Genomic DNA, 16,950 nt, shown 5'->3' on the forward strand with positions numbered 1-16,950 from the left:
GTTTCTTGATGTCTTGTATTTTCCTCTTAATCTTTTAAGCCTTCTTGGGTATCTCTTGACAAGATCGAATTTTCTCTAGCTTAGTTGTGTAGCACAATTGGGCATTAACATTTATTAAATGCAAATGTTAGCCCTATTCTGAAGTCACAGTATAATTCTCACAGTTTCTTCAAATACTTGTATGATTTAAAAAAATGTTTAAATTGTGTTCACTTGGAATTTATTCTGGGGTGCAATCTGGAGGGTAGATCCAGCTCCCCCCGCCTCCCGGTTGCTGCACAGCTGTCCCTTTACCATTTATACAGTTGTTCACGGTTTCCCTGGTGGATTTGAGTTGGATTTTGGATAAATATTTTTTTGTTGGTTTTGTTAATGTACCAACTGTGCCCCATAGTTTTGATTTTTGAGGCTTGGTGATACACTTTCATACTGATAGGACTAGATCTTGACTCTGTCTTTGTAAAAGTTTTCCTGACTCTTTTGTTAATTAGTTTTGAAAATAATTTTTTACTGATATCATATTAATGTTTATGTTAATTTAGATATAGACTTTATTTTTTATTTATAGGTTATGCTTTCACTACAGTAGTGTCACCTTTATTTTTGGATGTCTTATATTTTAGATTGTCAGTGGAAGTTAACTTTGAAAAACTGTTTAAACTACAACTTTAGTAGAAGCTTAGGAAGTTGAGTTGTATATCTTATTGTTTTTTAGTTTAGCCCAATGGCCAAAGGCTCTCAAAGGTACATGGTCTCTACTGGTGCTGATGGGACAGTTTGTTTTTGGCAGTGGGATTTAGAATCTCTGAAATTCAGGTAAGTGACTTTAATCATGTAATAAGTTTTCTTTTTTGAAGTCTGGTTGTAAAGAGAAATTGCAGATAGTGGTTACCTTTTTACTTTTGAACTTAGTTTTTTAAAAAAGATTTTACTTATTTATTTTTAGAGAGAGAGGAGAGAGGGAGAAGGAGGGAAAGAAACATTTATCGGTTGCCTTCTGCGTGTGCCCTGACTGGGGACTGAACCCACAACCAGGGATGCATCCTGAGCAGAACTCGAACTGGTGACCTTCACTTCACGGGTGGACACCCAACCAACTGAGCCACACCAGTCAGGGCTGAACTTAATTTTTATTATATACAGCCCATGTGGCAAACACAAGGCCCACGGGCCGAATCTGCCTCTCCACCTTGTTTTATCCAGCCTGGCACTTTACCATTGTTTCTACCCAGCAGCAGCGCCGAGCTTCTTGCTCCTAGTTAAGGAGTAGTTACATTTGTACAGTCCTAAAATGACATTCGGCCCTTTGAAGGCGACTGTGAGGCTGATGTGGCCCCCAGTAAAAATGAGTTTGATGCCCCTGATATATAGCATATATGCCATATTGACTACTTACTGTTTCCAGTTTTCTATTTAGATAGTTGGGTATGTAAAAGAAGCGTAGCTATTCTATCTTAGTGCACATGTTTTTGTGGAAAAAAAGGATAGTATGTATTTGAAACATTTGAAAAATATTAGAAATGTATAATTAGATACATAGAAGTTTAGGCAGGATCATTTAAGAATCAGAAGACCTGGATTTTGGACCTTTGTTGTCCAGTACAGTATCCACTAGCCACATGTGACTGTCAAACACTTCAGATGTGACTAGTGTAATTAAGGAACTGGATTAGTTTAAATTTAAACTGATAACTGGATTCAGTTATTACAAAACTCTTAAGTATATTTCAAACCACTTGAAAATGTGAATTTAGTTTTTAGCTATGAGAACTGAACATTTGATGGAAACATTCAAGTTGAGATGTATTATAAATGTCCAGTATACTCAAAAAGATTTCAAAGATTTAATATGAGAGAAAGAATCCAAAGTTCTCATTAAAGGCCTTGGTGGAGCAGCTCAGTTGGTGAGAGTGTTGTCCCGACACGCCAAGTTTGTAGGTTTGATCCATGGTCAGGGCACGTACAAGAATCAACCATTGGACGTATAAGTAAGGGGAACAACAAGTTGATGGTTCCCTTCTCCTTTTCTCTCTCTCTAAAATCAATAAGTTAAAAAAAATAAAGTTCTCACTAAAATGTTATTAATACTGTGATATGTCAGCTATTTGGGGTTAAATGAAATAAAACTAATTTCATTTCCTTTTAATGTGGCTAATAAGAAATTTAAAGTTACATATGTGGCTTGCATTTTTTTCCGTTGGACAGTACTATAGCCTGGTGGTTTTATGCCCTGCTCTGTAGCCATGGTGATGGGTTCACTTAGGGACTCTGAGCTGTAGTCACCTCAGGTGCAAATGGGAGTTAGTAGGGTTGGTATGAAGATGGAAATTACAGTTTTCTAACAATCCATCCAGCTGTAATAGCATATATGGAAATATTTGGTGTACTGTGAAGCACTGTAGAAATAACATAATATTTAAATATGCTAGCTTAAAATCAATATTTAAATCATGTTAATTATAAAACTAATGTATTTTAAAACATCATCTTTTAAAGTCCACGTCCCTTGAAGTTTACTGAAAAGCCTAGACCAGGCGTTCAAATGCTTTGTTCTTCTTTTAGTGTTGGTAAGTACTTCTTTTCTTTATTTTAGCATTTATTGAATGACTGCATTATTGATAGATAGTAAGTTACTTTTGTTCATTTCATTAGGTTTAATCTGTGATGTTCATTTTATTGGCCTTTTTTTTCTCTTTCACTCCTTTATTTTGCCTTTTTTTTGATTTTGATTAGTAATCAGTCAGTGACAGAAGAGATAGCTGGCCAACAGGAGGCTCAAAGTGTTCACACCAGCAATTCCCGGGCACGTGCCCCTGGTGTTATGCTGTACCAAGATTGTGATTTTCTCTTAACAAGCTAACCTGTATATTTTTTTTGTAGGTTAAATTTGTCGTCTACACATCTTGGTGAAATTATTCCCCATGTTCTTTTCTTGCATAGTTAACTCATGTGCTAACCTTTCTGTTTAGGAGAGGTCAAGGATTTTTTCCCTGTAAAAGTCTGAAAACTTCAACAAGTGAACTTCATATTCCATAGCTAGGTTTAGGTATGAGAAGTTGTCTGGAAAGCAGAGCCCCTCCTGCCCAGCATTTTTAGAGCAGCAGCATTTAGGGCAGCACTTACTGCCACCACTCATAAAGCAGAGGGCAGCAGTGAACATTTCCAGATTGAATTAACTTTTAAAAATTAAAACCCAGCCTGGCTGGTGTAGCTCAGTGGATTGAGTGCGGGCTGCAAACCAAAGCATCACAGGTTCGATTCCCAGTCAGGGCACATGCCTGGGTTGCAGGCCACGGTCCCCAGCAACCTCACATTGATGTTTCTCTTTCTCTCTTTCTCCCTCCCTTCCCTCTCTAAAAATAAATAAATAAAATCTTTAAAAATATATTAAAAAAAAATTGAAACTCCATCAGATTTTTTTTCCCCCAGCTCCACCAAATAATTCTTGGGTGTCCCCACCATCTGGGCGTCCTACAGTTGAACCCAGTTCTGACACGGTTTACCTAGAGAATAGTGAGAGATGCCACAGGCTAAGGGCTCGTTCCTACATGATTCCCCCTCCCCCCACCTCAAGCTTCAGACCCGGTTGTCACCTGTGCTTCTGACCTGCTGACTATTAGGTTGGAGGTTTCCACACACTCCTTTGAAGTTCTCCGAAATCTTTCTGGGTTTTTATGGAGGCTTGCTTACATAGGAATGATTGAGTCAATCACTGGCCGTGGGGATTGATTACCATATTTTTTGGACTGTGATACGCACCCCCGCCCCAATTTGGAAGGAATAATGGTTGTTAATGCTGCTGTTCAGTTCTCTTTACATTTACATTGGTGAAATATGTTATTTGTTATTAAATATTTTACCATATTCTTTGCTTCGAAATTTTTTTTTCCTATTTTTCTCTTCTAAAACCTAGGTGCATCTTATGGTCTGAAAAAATACAGTAACTTCTTTCTCCCTCCCCAGAGGTTGGACTGAAAGTTTCAGTCCTCTCTTCACATGGTTGATTCTCCTGGCAGTCAAGCACCCTCCCCCTGCTCCCCCAGTCCTCATACAATGCTTTCTTAAAGTCACTTTGTTGTTATAAACTCTGGTGTGGTTGAAATGGGTTTGCTGTGACTATCAAGACACCTTTATTGCTCAGGAAATTTGAAAGGTTTTAGGAGCTCTGTGCCATGAACAGGGACAAAGGGCAAATATATTATTATAAACCTAATATCACACTACATTATATTAATTTTAACATGTCTTTATGTAGTGAATTGGAAAATGGATCTGTTGAGATAAACTTTTGTAATAAGAGCTCTAGCTTTAATACAGAAATTTAGTTTGTGCAGATATTTGTTATAAAGTGGATTTTTTAACGCTTAACATTTTATTTCAGGTGGTATGTTTCTGGCCACTGGCAGTACTGATCATGTAATTAGAATGTATTTTTTGGGTTTTGAAACACCTGAAAAAATTGCAGAACTTGAAAGCCACACTGTAAGTATTCATGTTTTAAAATTCTATAGGTTAATTTAAATAATATTCCTGTTGGTATATAGTAAAATACTGCTAACAGAAATTGATATGGATTCTAATTTTAACTTAATTATAGGAGGAATTGCATTTAGAGGTGAAGGATATTGACAACTCAGGTAGCACCTTGACAGTGCTACTATTTTCCAATGGTTATTTTAGCTTTAAGTTCAAAGTCTTTAATTACGACAGTTGATTTGGGTAGGTTAGGTTCAGGTGGGCCAGTTTATCTTAACCAAGCTTGTAAAATCAGAGTGCTACTTTATTTATGTGTGGTAAGATCCATAGCTTGGTGGTCTGGAATACTGGTTAGTGGTCAAGTCATGTTTTCTCCTAAATGCAGTTTTGTGAGGTTATTTGATAAACATAGGTTTGAATCACTTTAAAAGAAAAAAACCTTTTTGGATATAAATAATCATAAAACATGCATATTTAGCCTCGTTTTCAGCTGTTTAAACCTTTATATTTTGATTGCTTTACAAATGTATCAATTTTTATACAAATATTTTACTGCATATGTCTTTGAGACAAGAGTCCTGTTAGATTAATAGATTCTTTGCACTTAAATGTGTAATCTGTGTTTGAATAATAAGACTAAGCAGCACAAGTGCAAATTTCTTGTTCTAAACCAAATGTTCTTCTAGCTCTAAAGCTGTTTTTTGTTTCTTTGTTTAGAAACTATTTAAGTGATGACTTATGTGGTTTTTTTTCTTCCTGATTTAGGATAAAGTTGACAGTATCCAATTTTGTAACAATGGTGACCGGTAAGTGTGTTTGTATTTGTACGTGTTTTTAGGCATATATAACTGCTTCATATCAGCACAGCTAATGTGTCGCTTTGTATACTGCAGGTGGTTGTTAGTAAGTAGTATATTAATTGAATGAAAAGTGCCTGGGGCAGTGGGAAACACATGAAATATAAGGTTTTAGAATTGTGGTTTCTGCTGTCTCCTGTGACCAAATGTAGGTCCCCTTTAGCTTAAATCAGCTAAATTTTTGATTTACAGAAAAATTATGTGAAACTTCTTATGTTTGAATAGTTAAGTCTTTTCTCATCAACTACTGTGCTGTATCCTGAAATGTAATTATCACTTAAATCTTTTTTTGTGATTCCCAATGTCTCTCAGTTGTCTTTTCTAATCTGCTGTTTCTAACACTGTTAAAAGATTATTTTTACACAGTGGCCAGCATGAATTAATTTGAGTTTAGAGTTAAGGTGCTTAGAATGGAGGTTTTATTCTTACTATAGTAATTTTCCCACATCTTTAATTCTTCCTATTTTCCACCTCTCCAGGTGCTATTGTCTTGTCAAAACTAATCTATTTGACAAGCTATTGATTGAGTTTGAAGGGTGCTTTATTTCACAGAGCCAGGCAAATTATAACAAACCAGATTGTTTCCATTTAGATACACCCTAATGCTCTGACTTTTCACTTAACACCTGGAGATTTACCTGCAGTCAGGACAGCTACATTACATTTTTTTTTTTGCTTGTGATTTTAACTGTAGCTCTTGGCATGTGTGTGAGTATACATCTTCTTTGAATATTTTAAGGTTTTTAAGTGGTAGCAGAGATGGAACAGCACGGATTTGGAGATTTGAGCAGTTAGAATGGAGAAGCATTTTATTGGATATGGCTACCAGAATCTCAGGGTAAGTTGAGATGGTTTGTTTTAAGTATGATATAGCATAAGTTTTTGATTTTTCCTGATTGGTTGATGGCTTTGTTCAGGGGACTGGAGCCCCACCCCCTGTTATGAAAGCTATAATAGAAGGGAATGGCAGAAGGATGGGAGTGGGTGGAGGTGGAAGAGGGTATAAAGGAGGATGACTGATAATGGAAAAAAAATACAATAAAAAGAAACTATTAGCCTTGGCTGGTGTGGTGCAGTGGATTGAGTGCTGGGCTGTGAACCAAAAGGTCGCCAGTTTGATTCCCAGTCAGGGCACATGCCTGGGTTGTGGGCCAGGTCCCCAGTTGGGGTGTGTGAGAGGCAACCAATAGATGTATCTCTCACACATGGATGTTTCTCTCCCTCTCTTTCCCTTCCCCTCTCTCTAAAAATAAATAAATCTAAAAAAAATAAACTATTAAGAAATGAAGTAAATGGCTACCTCCTGTGTGTCTGAAAGACATGTAAATCTCATCTAGCCAAAAGAATTTATTCTTAACATTTACATAGCAAAGAACAACATATTATACTGTTTCTCAAAGCATTGACTTCTTCTTAGATGTTGTATTTAAAACCACCTACATTTTTAAAAAATTATAAAAATAACTCAGGCATGTCAAATGTGAGAATTTTACTTTTCTGTAGATAGGATTTTTTGGAATATTTTAAAAATTGGCTCTGGCTAAGTCTGATGAAGAAAGGATGCATAGTTTATTGTTGAGAGGAGAAAGTTGTGGTCAAATGGGAGAGATTTTTTTTGCATGCTAAAATTTTGGCTTGTAAAATGGCTTTGGAGGCAAGTTTGTCCTTCTATCCCCCTCCCCCAAAACTCCAAAGTTTCACACTTCTTTTTAGCATCTTATTGGTAAGTTTAGTACTTCCCAAGGTAAATATTACCAATTTGAAATACATTGCCTTCTTTTGTTTGTATTGGGAGGCAGTATAGGTGGTGAAAAGAGCACATGTTTTCGAATCAGACTTTTGCTCAGATACTACTTAGATTGTTTATATCTGTATAATTTTGAAAATGTCATTTACTAATAGTCTGTTTCATCATCTGGAAAATGAAACAACCCACCTTTAAGTATTATTGGAAATTTTAAATGATAGGACGAAAGATGCTGGCATGCTGCCTGGTCCAGCATTGGCATATCAGTATTCTTTTGCCCGGTGTAAATACTACTTTGGTTACACTGTAACAGAAACCTAAAGTTACACATTTCAGTTTACAGTTTATTTCCAAGGCTTAACTTTATACTTTTTCATACCAGTTTTTCTGAGAAGTGTTACACATTTTGTCTTATGGAAATCCTCATGTCTGCTCTATTTTCAATAATTGTAAGAGAAATTAACTCATAATCTGTGCTATGGCTCAAACAGTAGTACTTGGTTTCAAACTAAATTGATCTTAATATTTTTGTGGGATGATCTGTGGTAGAGTATGGAAGGACTATATATTAAAAATCTGACAATCCTTGTTCATAAATAGATCTTTTTTTTTTGGTAGATGTAGTATGTTGTGACTTTATCTATTTTAACATTATTTTTAACATTATTTTTTATTGTATTCTTTCCATTACCATTTATCCCTCCTATACTTTCTTTTTTAAAAAATATATTTTATTGATTGTGCTATTACAGTTGTCCCATTACCCCCTTTCATTCCCCTCCACCCTGTACACCCTTTCCCACCCACATTCCCCCCTTTAGTTCATGTCCATGTGTCATTAAGTTCTTCAGCTTCTAGATTTCCCATACTATTCTTGCCCTCTGTCTATTTTCTACCTACCATTTATGCTAGTTATTCTCTGTACCTTTTCCCCCTCTCTCCTCCTCCCACTCCCCTGTTGCTATCCCTCCATGTGATCTCCATTTCTGTGGTTCTGTTCCTGTTCTAGTTGTTTGCTTAGTTTGTTTTTGTTTTAGGTGTGGTTGTTAATAATTGTGAGTTTGCTGTCCTTTTACTATACATGTTTTTTCTTTATCTTCTTTTCTTAGATAAGTCCCTTTAACATTTCATAAAATAAGGGCTTGGGGATGATGAATTCCTTTAACTTGACCTTATCTGGGAAGCACTTTATCTGCCCTTCCATTCTATGTGAAAGCTTTGCTGGATAGAGCAATCTTGGATGGAGGTCCTTGCCTTTCATGACTTGGAATACTCCTTTCCAGCCCCTTCTTGCTTGCAAGGTCTCTTTTGAGAAATCAGCTGACAGTCTGATGGCAACTCCTTTGTAGGTTACTGTCTCCTTCTCTCTTGCTGCTTCTAGAATTCTCTCCTTCATTTTTTACCTTGGGTAATGTAATTATGATGTGCCTTGGTGTGTTCCTCCTTGGGTCCAACTTCTTTGGGACTCTCTGAGCTTCCTGGACTTCCTGGAAGTCCATTTCCTTTGCCAGATTAGGGAAGTTCTCCTTCATTATTTTTTCAAATAAGTTTTCCACTTGTTGCTCTTCCTCTGCTTCTGGTACCCCTATAATTTGGATGTTGGAACGTTTCAAGATGTCCTGGAGGTTTCTAAGCCTCTCCTCATTTTTTTGAATTCTTACTTCTTCATTCTTTTCTGATTGTATGTTGTTTTCTTCCTTCTGGTCCACTCCATTGATTTGAGACCCAGTTTTCTTTCCATCACTATTGGTTCCCTGTTCAATTTTCTTCATTTCACTCAGTGTAGCCTTCATTTTTTCATCTAATTTGTGACCAAAATCAACCAATTCTATGAGCATCCTGATCACCAGTGCTTTGAACTGTGCATCTGATAGGTTGGCTATCTCTTGGTCACTTAAAAGTATTGGCTCTGTGGCTTTGATTTGTTCTTCCATTTGAGCCATTTTTTGTGGGGGGCGGTCTGGTCACTCCTGTTACATATTGAGGGGTGGAGCCTTAGGTGTTCTCCAGGGCGGGGCAACCCAGTTGCTGGGTTGTGATGCTGTATGTGGGGGCAGGGTCCGAGAGGGAACAATAGTGCTTGCTCTGCTCTCCGTGGACTTCAGTCTCTTCCACCACTTCCCCCAAGCAAACTGGACCTCTCTGGTGCTGATTCCTGTGTGAGTGGGCTTGTGCACCCTGTGGGTCTTTCCAGCGAACTCTCCTGTGAGGTGGGGAGTCTCTCCCTGTGCCTCAACCCCCACAGGTGTTTTCAGTCAGTGCCCCGAGGCTCTGTTTCCCAGCGTTGGGATCCTGGGTTGTGCACAGTGCTTTGCTTCATCATCACCGCCTCCCTGGGTCTGCCAGTTGCCACCCCTTGGCCAGGGTTTGCCACCTGTCACTTGAGTGCACCCAGGGTCCGCCTGCTGCGGTCTTACGAGCCGGGTCCCAGTGCTCTTTGTGCCATGCGACCCCTCTTCCTCCAGCTGCCTGACTCCACCCGTCCTACCGGTCTAGATGAACGTGTCTATTTTAACTCCTTGGTTGTCCAACTTTCATATAGTTCAGTTGTCTGTCAGTTCTGGTTGTTATTCTATTTCTAAATTGTTGTTGTCCCTATCTTGGTTGTGTGGGGAGGCACAGTGTGTCTACCTATGCCTCCATCTTGGCCAGAAAGCCATAAATAGATCTTTATCATTATTTAAAAGTGTTACACCTGTATACTCAAAAGAATCTTAGTGTGAAAATGAGTACTGCTAACTGAGATTATGAAGGGGAATGGGAGTGAGGATAATTTGGAACCATATTCACTTATGAATGATTGCTTTATTAGCAAAATAGGAACATCAGTGTAAACACTGGAATAAAAATTTTAAAAATGAGACTGAAAACTGCTTAGTTTTCTTGCTCCCATAGTCTTTTCACGGAGGGAACTTTTCCTATAATTTTTTCATGGTGGGAATGTTCTTTTTCATTTAAAGTTTTACTTCTTACAAATCTTCAAAAACAGTTTTCTGTATGTAAGAATTGATGGATATATAATAGTTTTAGTGTTCTAATCATGCTTCTTCAACTTGATGAACTGTAATAGGTCTGTTAGTAAATTACAGGTTATTAATAGGGAATACCTTTTAGTTTAAAGGGGAGAGTGGAGTCTTAGTCTTCTTTATATTTCCCCTCTTTTATGTTATACTTTTCCCCTGCCCTGTCTAGTTAGAATTATTCTCTTATTTGTGTTCCATTGTGTTTACATCGGTAGCTATTACATAACACTTATTCCATATTTTATAGCTGTTTTCTTTAATGAAAATGTTTAGTACATGTTTGTAGTTCTCAGAATATGTTAGATGATTTCAGAAGCTGAAATCATTAGGCTTAGGCTTTTCCTCACCCTCCCACTATTTACTGCTGACTATATTTTACAGAGAAACTTTACAGCTCACTCTTATAAAGGGTGTCTGTTGCAAAGCATTGCAGACATAGGTATCCAAGACTATTCTTACCATGGCACCCATAGGAACAGTCTGTAGGGAAGTATAAAGAGATGAGTACAGTTTCACAGTTCACCAAATTGTGTGTCTGTGTCAGGCACTTTTCTAGACATTGGGAATATGAAGATAAATTGTTTCTTTTGTCTTCCTAAAATTTCTTGTTCTTTCTGGAGAGAGAAACAGTTGAAAGTATTACTATTAGGGCTGGGGTTTAGGAGAAAAGAGGTAGAGAGAAAAAGTTTTGCTTTTATGAGTAGCAGTGGTATCCTGAAATCTGCCTTAATTTAGTCTCTGAACTGCTTCTGAATCATTTCCTACCCTCTGGGTTTTGCCCTAATCTGTTTATATAGATTATCTGTTATAGGTTAGATATGACCAACCTTCTATAGAGTTGGTAAGGTAAGCCCATGAACTGGATTACTTTAGTTACTTTTGTATAGATGAGGGATTGTTTACATTGTATTGCCTACCATCCAAGTGTATTTACACATTGTGTGTGTGTTGTGTTTTTTTTTTTAGGGACTTAACTTCTGAAGAAGAAAGATTCATGAAACCCAAAGTAACAATGATAGCTTGGAATCAGAATGATAGCATTGTTGTCACAGCTGTGAATGATCATGTCCTCAAAGTATGGAATTCTTATACTGGACAATTGCTTCATAACTTACTGGTAGGTAGTTCTTACCCAATATAACAAACTAAGATTTTTTTGAGCTATAATTTTATTTTTCAAGCTATGAAATTAATATATTAAACATGTTTCTTTTTTTTAAGATTTTATTAGAGGAAAGGAGGGAGAGAGGGAGAGAAACATCAGTGTCTGGTTGCCTCTTGCACACTCCCTACCGGGGACCTGGCCTGCAACCCAGGCATGTGCCCTGACTGGGAATTGAACCAGTGACCCTTTGGTTCTCAGGCCAGCACTCAATCCACTGAGCCACACCAGCCAGGGCTAAACATGTTTCTTTTATTTATATTATCAAGTAAAGAGAAGTTTGTATATATACTGGTAAAAATTACTGTCAAATACATTTTTTTCAAATACATTTTTAAAAGCCCTTATACACTATGCAAATGTGAGTTTTTAATTAGAAACTTATAAATTGCAAACTCCCCTTAACTATATGACTTTGTTGAATGAAGGGACATGCTGATGAAGTATTTGTTTTGGAGACACATCCCTTTGATTCCAGAATTATGTTATCTGCAGGACATGATGGCAGCATATTTATATGGGATGTTACAAAAGGTACCAAGGTGAAACATTATTTTAATATGGTAAGTGAAGTCTGCTATATCTTCATGCGTGCTTGCATTTGTTCCAATTATCTAGATTAAAAAGTTTAGCCAAAAACAGCTCTGCATGTTTTGGCAGTTTGTATTTCTAAAAATCAGGGTATTTAATGCCTAATAAATATCTGACAACCATATATACATATGTACATGAAATTCTCTGTGTAACTGAGGGAAAGATTTTCAGAAGTCATCCATTTAGCTTTGTGTGTATTGTGAATATCTCTGTGTTTAAATTGGCAGAATTATAGTGATTATACACAACTTGAGACTGTGCAGCAATATAAATTTTACATGGTGATCACTCAATCTTAGTAGAAAGTTTAAACTCTAGAAAAGTATTGATTTTTAGTTATAAATACTATATTAATTTTTAATTAGTTATTAATTTTTAGTTATTTACCTTGTAGGCTATCAGTCAATAGCCTTTTGTTATGTATTAAAACAAAAGTTTCTGAAGGTGATTGTCATATATTTGTCTGAAAAAAAAGCCCTCATTTTGGATTCATTTAATCATTTTGAGAACTGATTCTTAGATCTTTCAAAATTTCTTCAAGGGTAGCGGTATCTAAAAGTGAATTTTCTTTACTGAAAATGTAAATTGACATGGTTAGTGAAAAGACTGTTTTTAAATTTATTTACCTGAATCATTATATTGTAGCAGGGCAGCAACAATGAAAACAGTTGATACAGCAAAAACAGTTGCATAAACTTGGTCATAACTTTATTCCTTTTTTTATGGTTAGCATGTGCCAGACTTTTATTCGACTCATGAATGAGGCTTTTTCCCTCTGTGTTTCCTAGATTGAAGGACAAGGGCATGGAGCTGTATTTGACTGTAAGTTTTCACAGGATGGACAGCATTTCGCCTGTACAGACTCTCATGGGCATCTTCTGATATTTGGGTTTGGATGCAGCAAGCCATATGAAAAGGTTATTTTAATTTTTTTTTAAAAAAGAGACATTTATTCAGCGTCATGATCAGACTATTACACTTAGCAATCAACAGCATGGGTGCAAAAAGAAAAAAAACCTACATTAAAAACCCTTTGTTGGAATGCTTTACACTTTCCACAGAACAGAAACTAAAATGACCTGTTACACAACTAGTCACAAATACAGTCCTCGAGTTTTTTGCCCATTCATATGAGCATTGTCTAAAACATGTCTTCTGTGTAGCAGCTAGGCCCTGCCATCACTATACTTGGCTGAGTTCACAAATCTGTTGTAACCTGTAGTTTCCCGGTCACTTCTCTGGCTCTCCTCTCCTGCTAAGCTTCGTTTCCTGGCAATAATTAAAACCTTCTGCCACTGCCATACTGCTGCTGCTGGAAGCGCCATAGCCACTTTGGTTTTGTGGTTTGGCAGAGTATTGGCCTCCACCACCATAGGGGCCAGAGCTGCCATCTCCCAAGTTTCCTCCTTTCCTGGGTCCAAAATTTGAAGACTGATTGTTGTAATTGCCAAAATCATTGTAGCTTCCTCCACCTCCAAAATTGCTTCCATCATTGCCAAATCCATTATAGCCATCCCCACTTCCACCGTAACCACCACCACCACGGCTACCACCAAAGCCACCTCGACCACTGAAGTTTCCTCCATGACCAAAGTTGTCATTCCCACCAAAACCACCTCCACGACCCCCTCTGAAGTTTCCAGAACCACTTCGACCTCTTTGGCTGGATGAAGCACTAGCCACCTCTTGCTTAGATAGGGCTTTCCTTACCTCTCAGCTGTGGCTGTGTACAGTATGATATTTCTGAACCACACTCCTGTCGACAGAGTCATGGTCGTCAAAGGTTACAAAAGCGAACCCTCTCTTTTTACCACTGCTTCGGTCAGTCATCGTTTCAGTCACTTTGTAGTTTTCCCATGCTGTTCAAAATAATCTCTCAGGTGATGTTCTTCAGCGTCTTCTCTAATACCACTGACAGCTATCTTTTTCACAGTTAAATGGGCACCTGGTCTTTAAGAATCTTCTCTTAAGACCGCCCGCCCTCTTTGGTTCCACAACTCTTCTGTCCACCTTGCGTGGCCTTGCATTCACGGCTGCACCCGCCGCCTCCGCAGTGGCCTATGTGACAACCCCAGAGCCTCTCATGGGCGTGGTGCTTGGACCGCTCATCGCCACACAGCCTGTGCGCGTGCTCCATTGCCCAGAATGCTGCCTCGGGCTCCCATCTGCTGTGCAGAGCTCAGACCTCTGAGACAGAGCTGGCGTGGCTGTTCTGGCTCCTTAGGAGACTGACCTGGACATGACGACTGCAGGACAGGGAGCTTTTCCACAGTGCTTACTCAGCAGCGTTCACCGGCAGAAACGTTAAATGTTTTTTACAGCATGTAAAATAAGTAGTTACGAAGGATATTTTGAAAATAGGTTAGTTGTATTATATTTCCCTGTCTTTTCTAATTATAATTAACTGCTTAATATTTTTCTTCTAACATGTATACACCTCATAGTATCAAGTATCAACATGTAAACTTCCTTCCCTTTTTTTTGTTTTTAACTTGCCTTTTCTAGATTCCTGATCAGATGTTCTTCCATACTGACTATCGACCTCTGATTAGAGATTCTAATAATTATGTCTTAGATGAGCAAACTCAGCAGGCTCCTCACCTTATGCCTCCGCCATTCTTAGTAGATGTAGATGGAAATCCTCATCCAACTAAGTACCAGAGATTAGTACCAGGCCGAGAAAATTCTGCAGATGAGCATTTGGTTCCACAGCTAGGCTATGTGGCAACAAGTAAGTACCAAGTCTTTTTTTTTTAAACAAAACAAAGCAACTTTATTTGAAAAATGTAAAGAAAAATACAAAGAACTCCTATCCTTTCAAATTCACCAGTTAATAGTTTGTAATAATTGTTTTATCATTTATCTCTAGATAGAATTGTTTTTGATTCACTTGAGGCTCAAGTTCAGAACCTCATGTTTATTTACTCCTAAGTACTTCAGTCTATTTTCTAAGAACAAAGATATTTTCTTTTCTTTTTTTTAAAGACTTTATTTATTTATTTTTTAGAGAGGGAAGGGAGGGAGAAAGAAACATCAATGTGTGGTTACTGGGGGTCATGGCCTGCAACCCAGGCATGTACCCTGACTGGGAATCAAACCTGCGACACTTTGGTTCACAGCCTGCTCAATCCACTGAGCTGCACCAGCTAGGGCTCCTTTCCCATCTCTCTAAATATAAATAAATAAAATCTTAAAAAAATTTTAGTGATATTAAGATGAATCTAATCGTAGATTATTTAGTGATACTAAGTGAATCTACAGACAATTAATGACATTCAGCTCTTGTAAGTTCCTCATTGATTTCCATAGTGAAATGGAAGTGTTATCAGTGAGCTATAAGGGAATTAACTTAGTAGGATGGAAGTATTTGTTGTTGTTGTTGATATAGCAAATAACATTTTTCAGTTTCTGGGTCTGTTATATGAAAGTGAATTAAATCTTTGCATTTCTTTTGCTTAATATGCTAACTAATTTCAGTTAGGGTTTTGCTTAAAAGTTGGTGAGGGGCTGGTCTGTGTTATATATTATGTTCAAAGAAGATGCATTTTATGGTGGGAGGGCTATGTAAAGAATATTTCACACGAAAATGTTAATGTTTTGATGAATTTCCAGATCCACAACTGTTGATGGGAGAGACCTGGTTCTTCTTGCTGATGCATGTAAAGAATTACAGATCAGCAAATCTATTAGCATGTAATCAGTTTATTAGTGACCCATTCCCATGGAAGAGAACAGGAGTGGGTAGAGTAGGGGGTGAAAGGGAAAGTTTCAGGGCAAAGCAGGGTGGCAAAAGAGCAGCTGAAGACCCAGGGTGGCAGCCCCCAGGCAGCCTGAGGCCCGGTGGCCAGAGGCCCAGTGGCAAGGGAGCCAAGAGTGTCAAGAGTGCCCCAAGCTCCCGAGAGGGAGCTCTTGGTTCTGAGGACTTATATAGTTGGTGGGATCGGAGAAAAGAAGTTACATATTGGTTAACGGGTAAATGTGGTGCCAGCTTTCCTGGGGGAACGTGACCACCCAAACTCAGGTATGTGTGGGGGTCTGTTAGCCCAAAGTCCTTATCTTGCTCCAGACTCCGTTTGTTTATCTTGCTGTGAAACAAATACGTGACAGGAGGCAGTTAATTAAAATTGGGGCACTTTCCAGAGTTATTTATGGGCTCTTTCTGTAAGCATCAGGGACTCCCTCATAACACAGATAGTGACCAGAGGTAGACAATTAACCAAAGTTGTTTTATGAACTCCTTTGGGCACCTTGAACCCTCTCCCACATTCTGGGCCTTGGGATGAAAGCACAGTTTCAAGGCTTTCTTTCCCAGATAGTGCAAATGCTATACAGAATTTCAAGGACTTCCCTTCTTTCTTGCTAACATAGTGTTTCTTGTGATGTTGGAACACCTGGCAATATTATTGGACCAGGCTCAGGACAGCTGAGTTAGTATGTGAGACATGTCTCCTTCCTCGCTGCCTTGGTTTATTACTTAATCTACCTAATTGGTAGATTAGGTAAATGCCTTTTACCAATTAGGTAAATACCTAACATGGTAAAAGGCATTTTCTGGCAACCAGAATGCTAGATGCTGGCCAATAGCAGTATTGCAGTCTCAGAGTTCTTCCTATGCTGTCTCCTGCCTCACAACTACCGAACACTTTTATTCATTAACACTTATTCTGAACTTATCAAATATCTCTGAAAATGTATTATTTGAAAAATGAAGAAAAGACACTTAAAACTATCTGATTTTGTACTTGAAGTAAGAATTATGGGTATTGGCTATGCTAAAAGCATATCTCAGGGTGGGGGAGAAACTTAAGCTTAGTGGGAGAGGCATGTATAGCTACTTCCCTCAAAGGCACCTGCTCTCTCAGGATGCTTGGAGAGGGGGGAAAGCCAGAGTTACATGGTTTGCTGAAGGTTAAAGAGGTATACTCCCCCTTTAAAAAATTTTTTTAAACAGTGGAGAAGACATGCCACTGCTTTTTCTCCCTCATAAATCATGCATTGTTGCTGTGTTCTAGTGCGAGAACTAGAACACAGAACTAAAACTTACTCTTTGGGAATAAGATTTTAATTTTAATGAGGCATATTTTGTATAAA

General features: G+C 38.0%; 1 protein-coding gene and 1 pseudogene across 2 annotated transcripts in view; one reads left to right on the forward strand and one right to left on the reverse strand.

The window, feature by feature from the left end:
• BRWD1 (bromodomain and WD repeat domain containing 1) overlaps positions 1–16,950 on the forward strand; it is a 106,374-nt gene that overhangs the window by 24,261 nt on the left and 65,163 nt on the right. For both annotated transcript variants that reach the window (XM_045852455.1, XM_045852454.1), the window contains exons 9-17: positions 716–816; positions 2,497–2,567; positions 4,382–4,482; positions 5,242–5,282; positions 6,073–6,171; positions 11,070–11,220; positions 11,694–11,828; positions 12,648–12,776; positions 14,365–14,590. In XM_045852455.1, coding sequence (XP_045708411.1) covers positions 716–816; positions 2,497–2,567; positions 4,382–4,482; positions 5,242–5,282; positions 6,073–6,171; positions 11,070–11,220; positions 11,694–11,828; positions 12,648–12,776; positions 14,365–14,590 — 1,054 coding nt within the window. The remainder of the gene's footprint in view (positions 1–715; positions 817–2,496; positions 2,568–4,381; positions 4,483–5,241; positions 5,283–6,072; positions 6,172–11,069; positions 11,221–11,693; positions 11,829–12,647; positions 12,777–14,364; positions 14,591–16,950) is intronic.
• LOC123827985 lies at positions 13,139–16,512 on the reverse strand (annotated as a pseudogene).

The sequence above is a fragment of the Phyllostomus hastatus genome, unplaced genomic scaffold (genome assembly GCF_019186645.2).
Source record: "Phyllostomus hastatus isolate PE091 unplaced genomic scaffold, TTU_PhHast_1.1 phas_contig_948, whole genome shotgun sequence".
NCBI classification, from domain to species: Eukaryota; Metazoa; Chordata; class Mammalia; order Chiroptera; family Phyllostomidae; genus Phyllostomus; species Phyllostomus hastatus.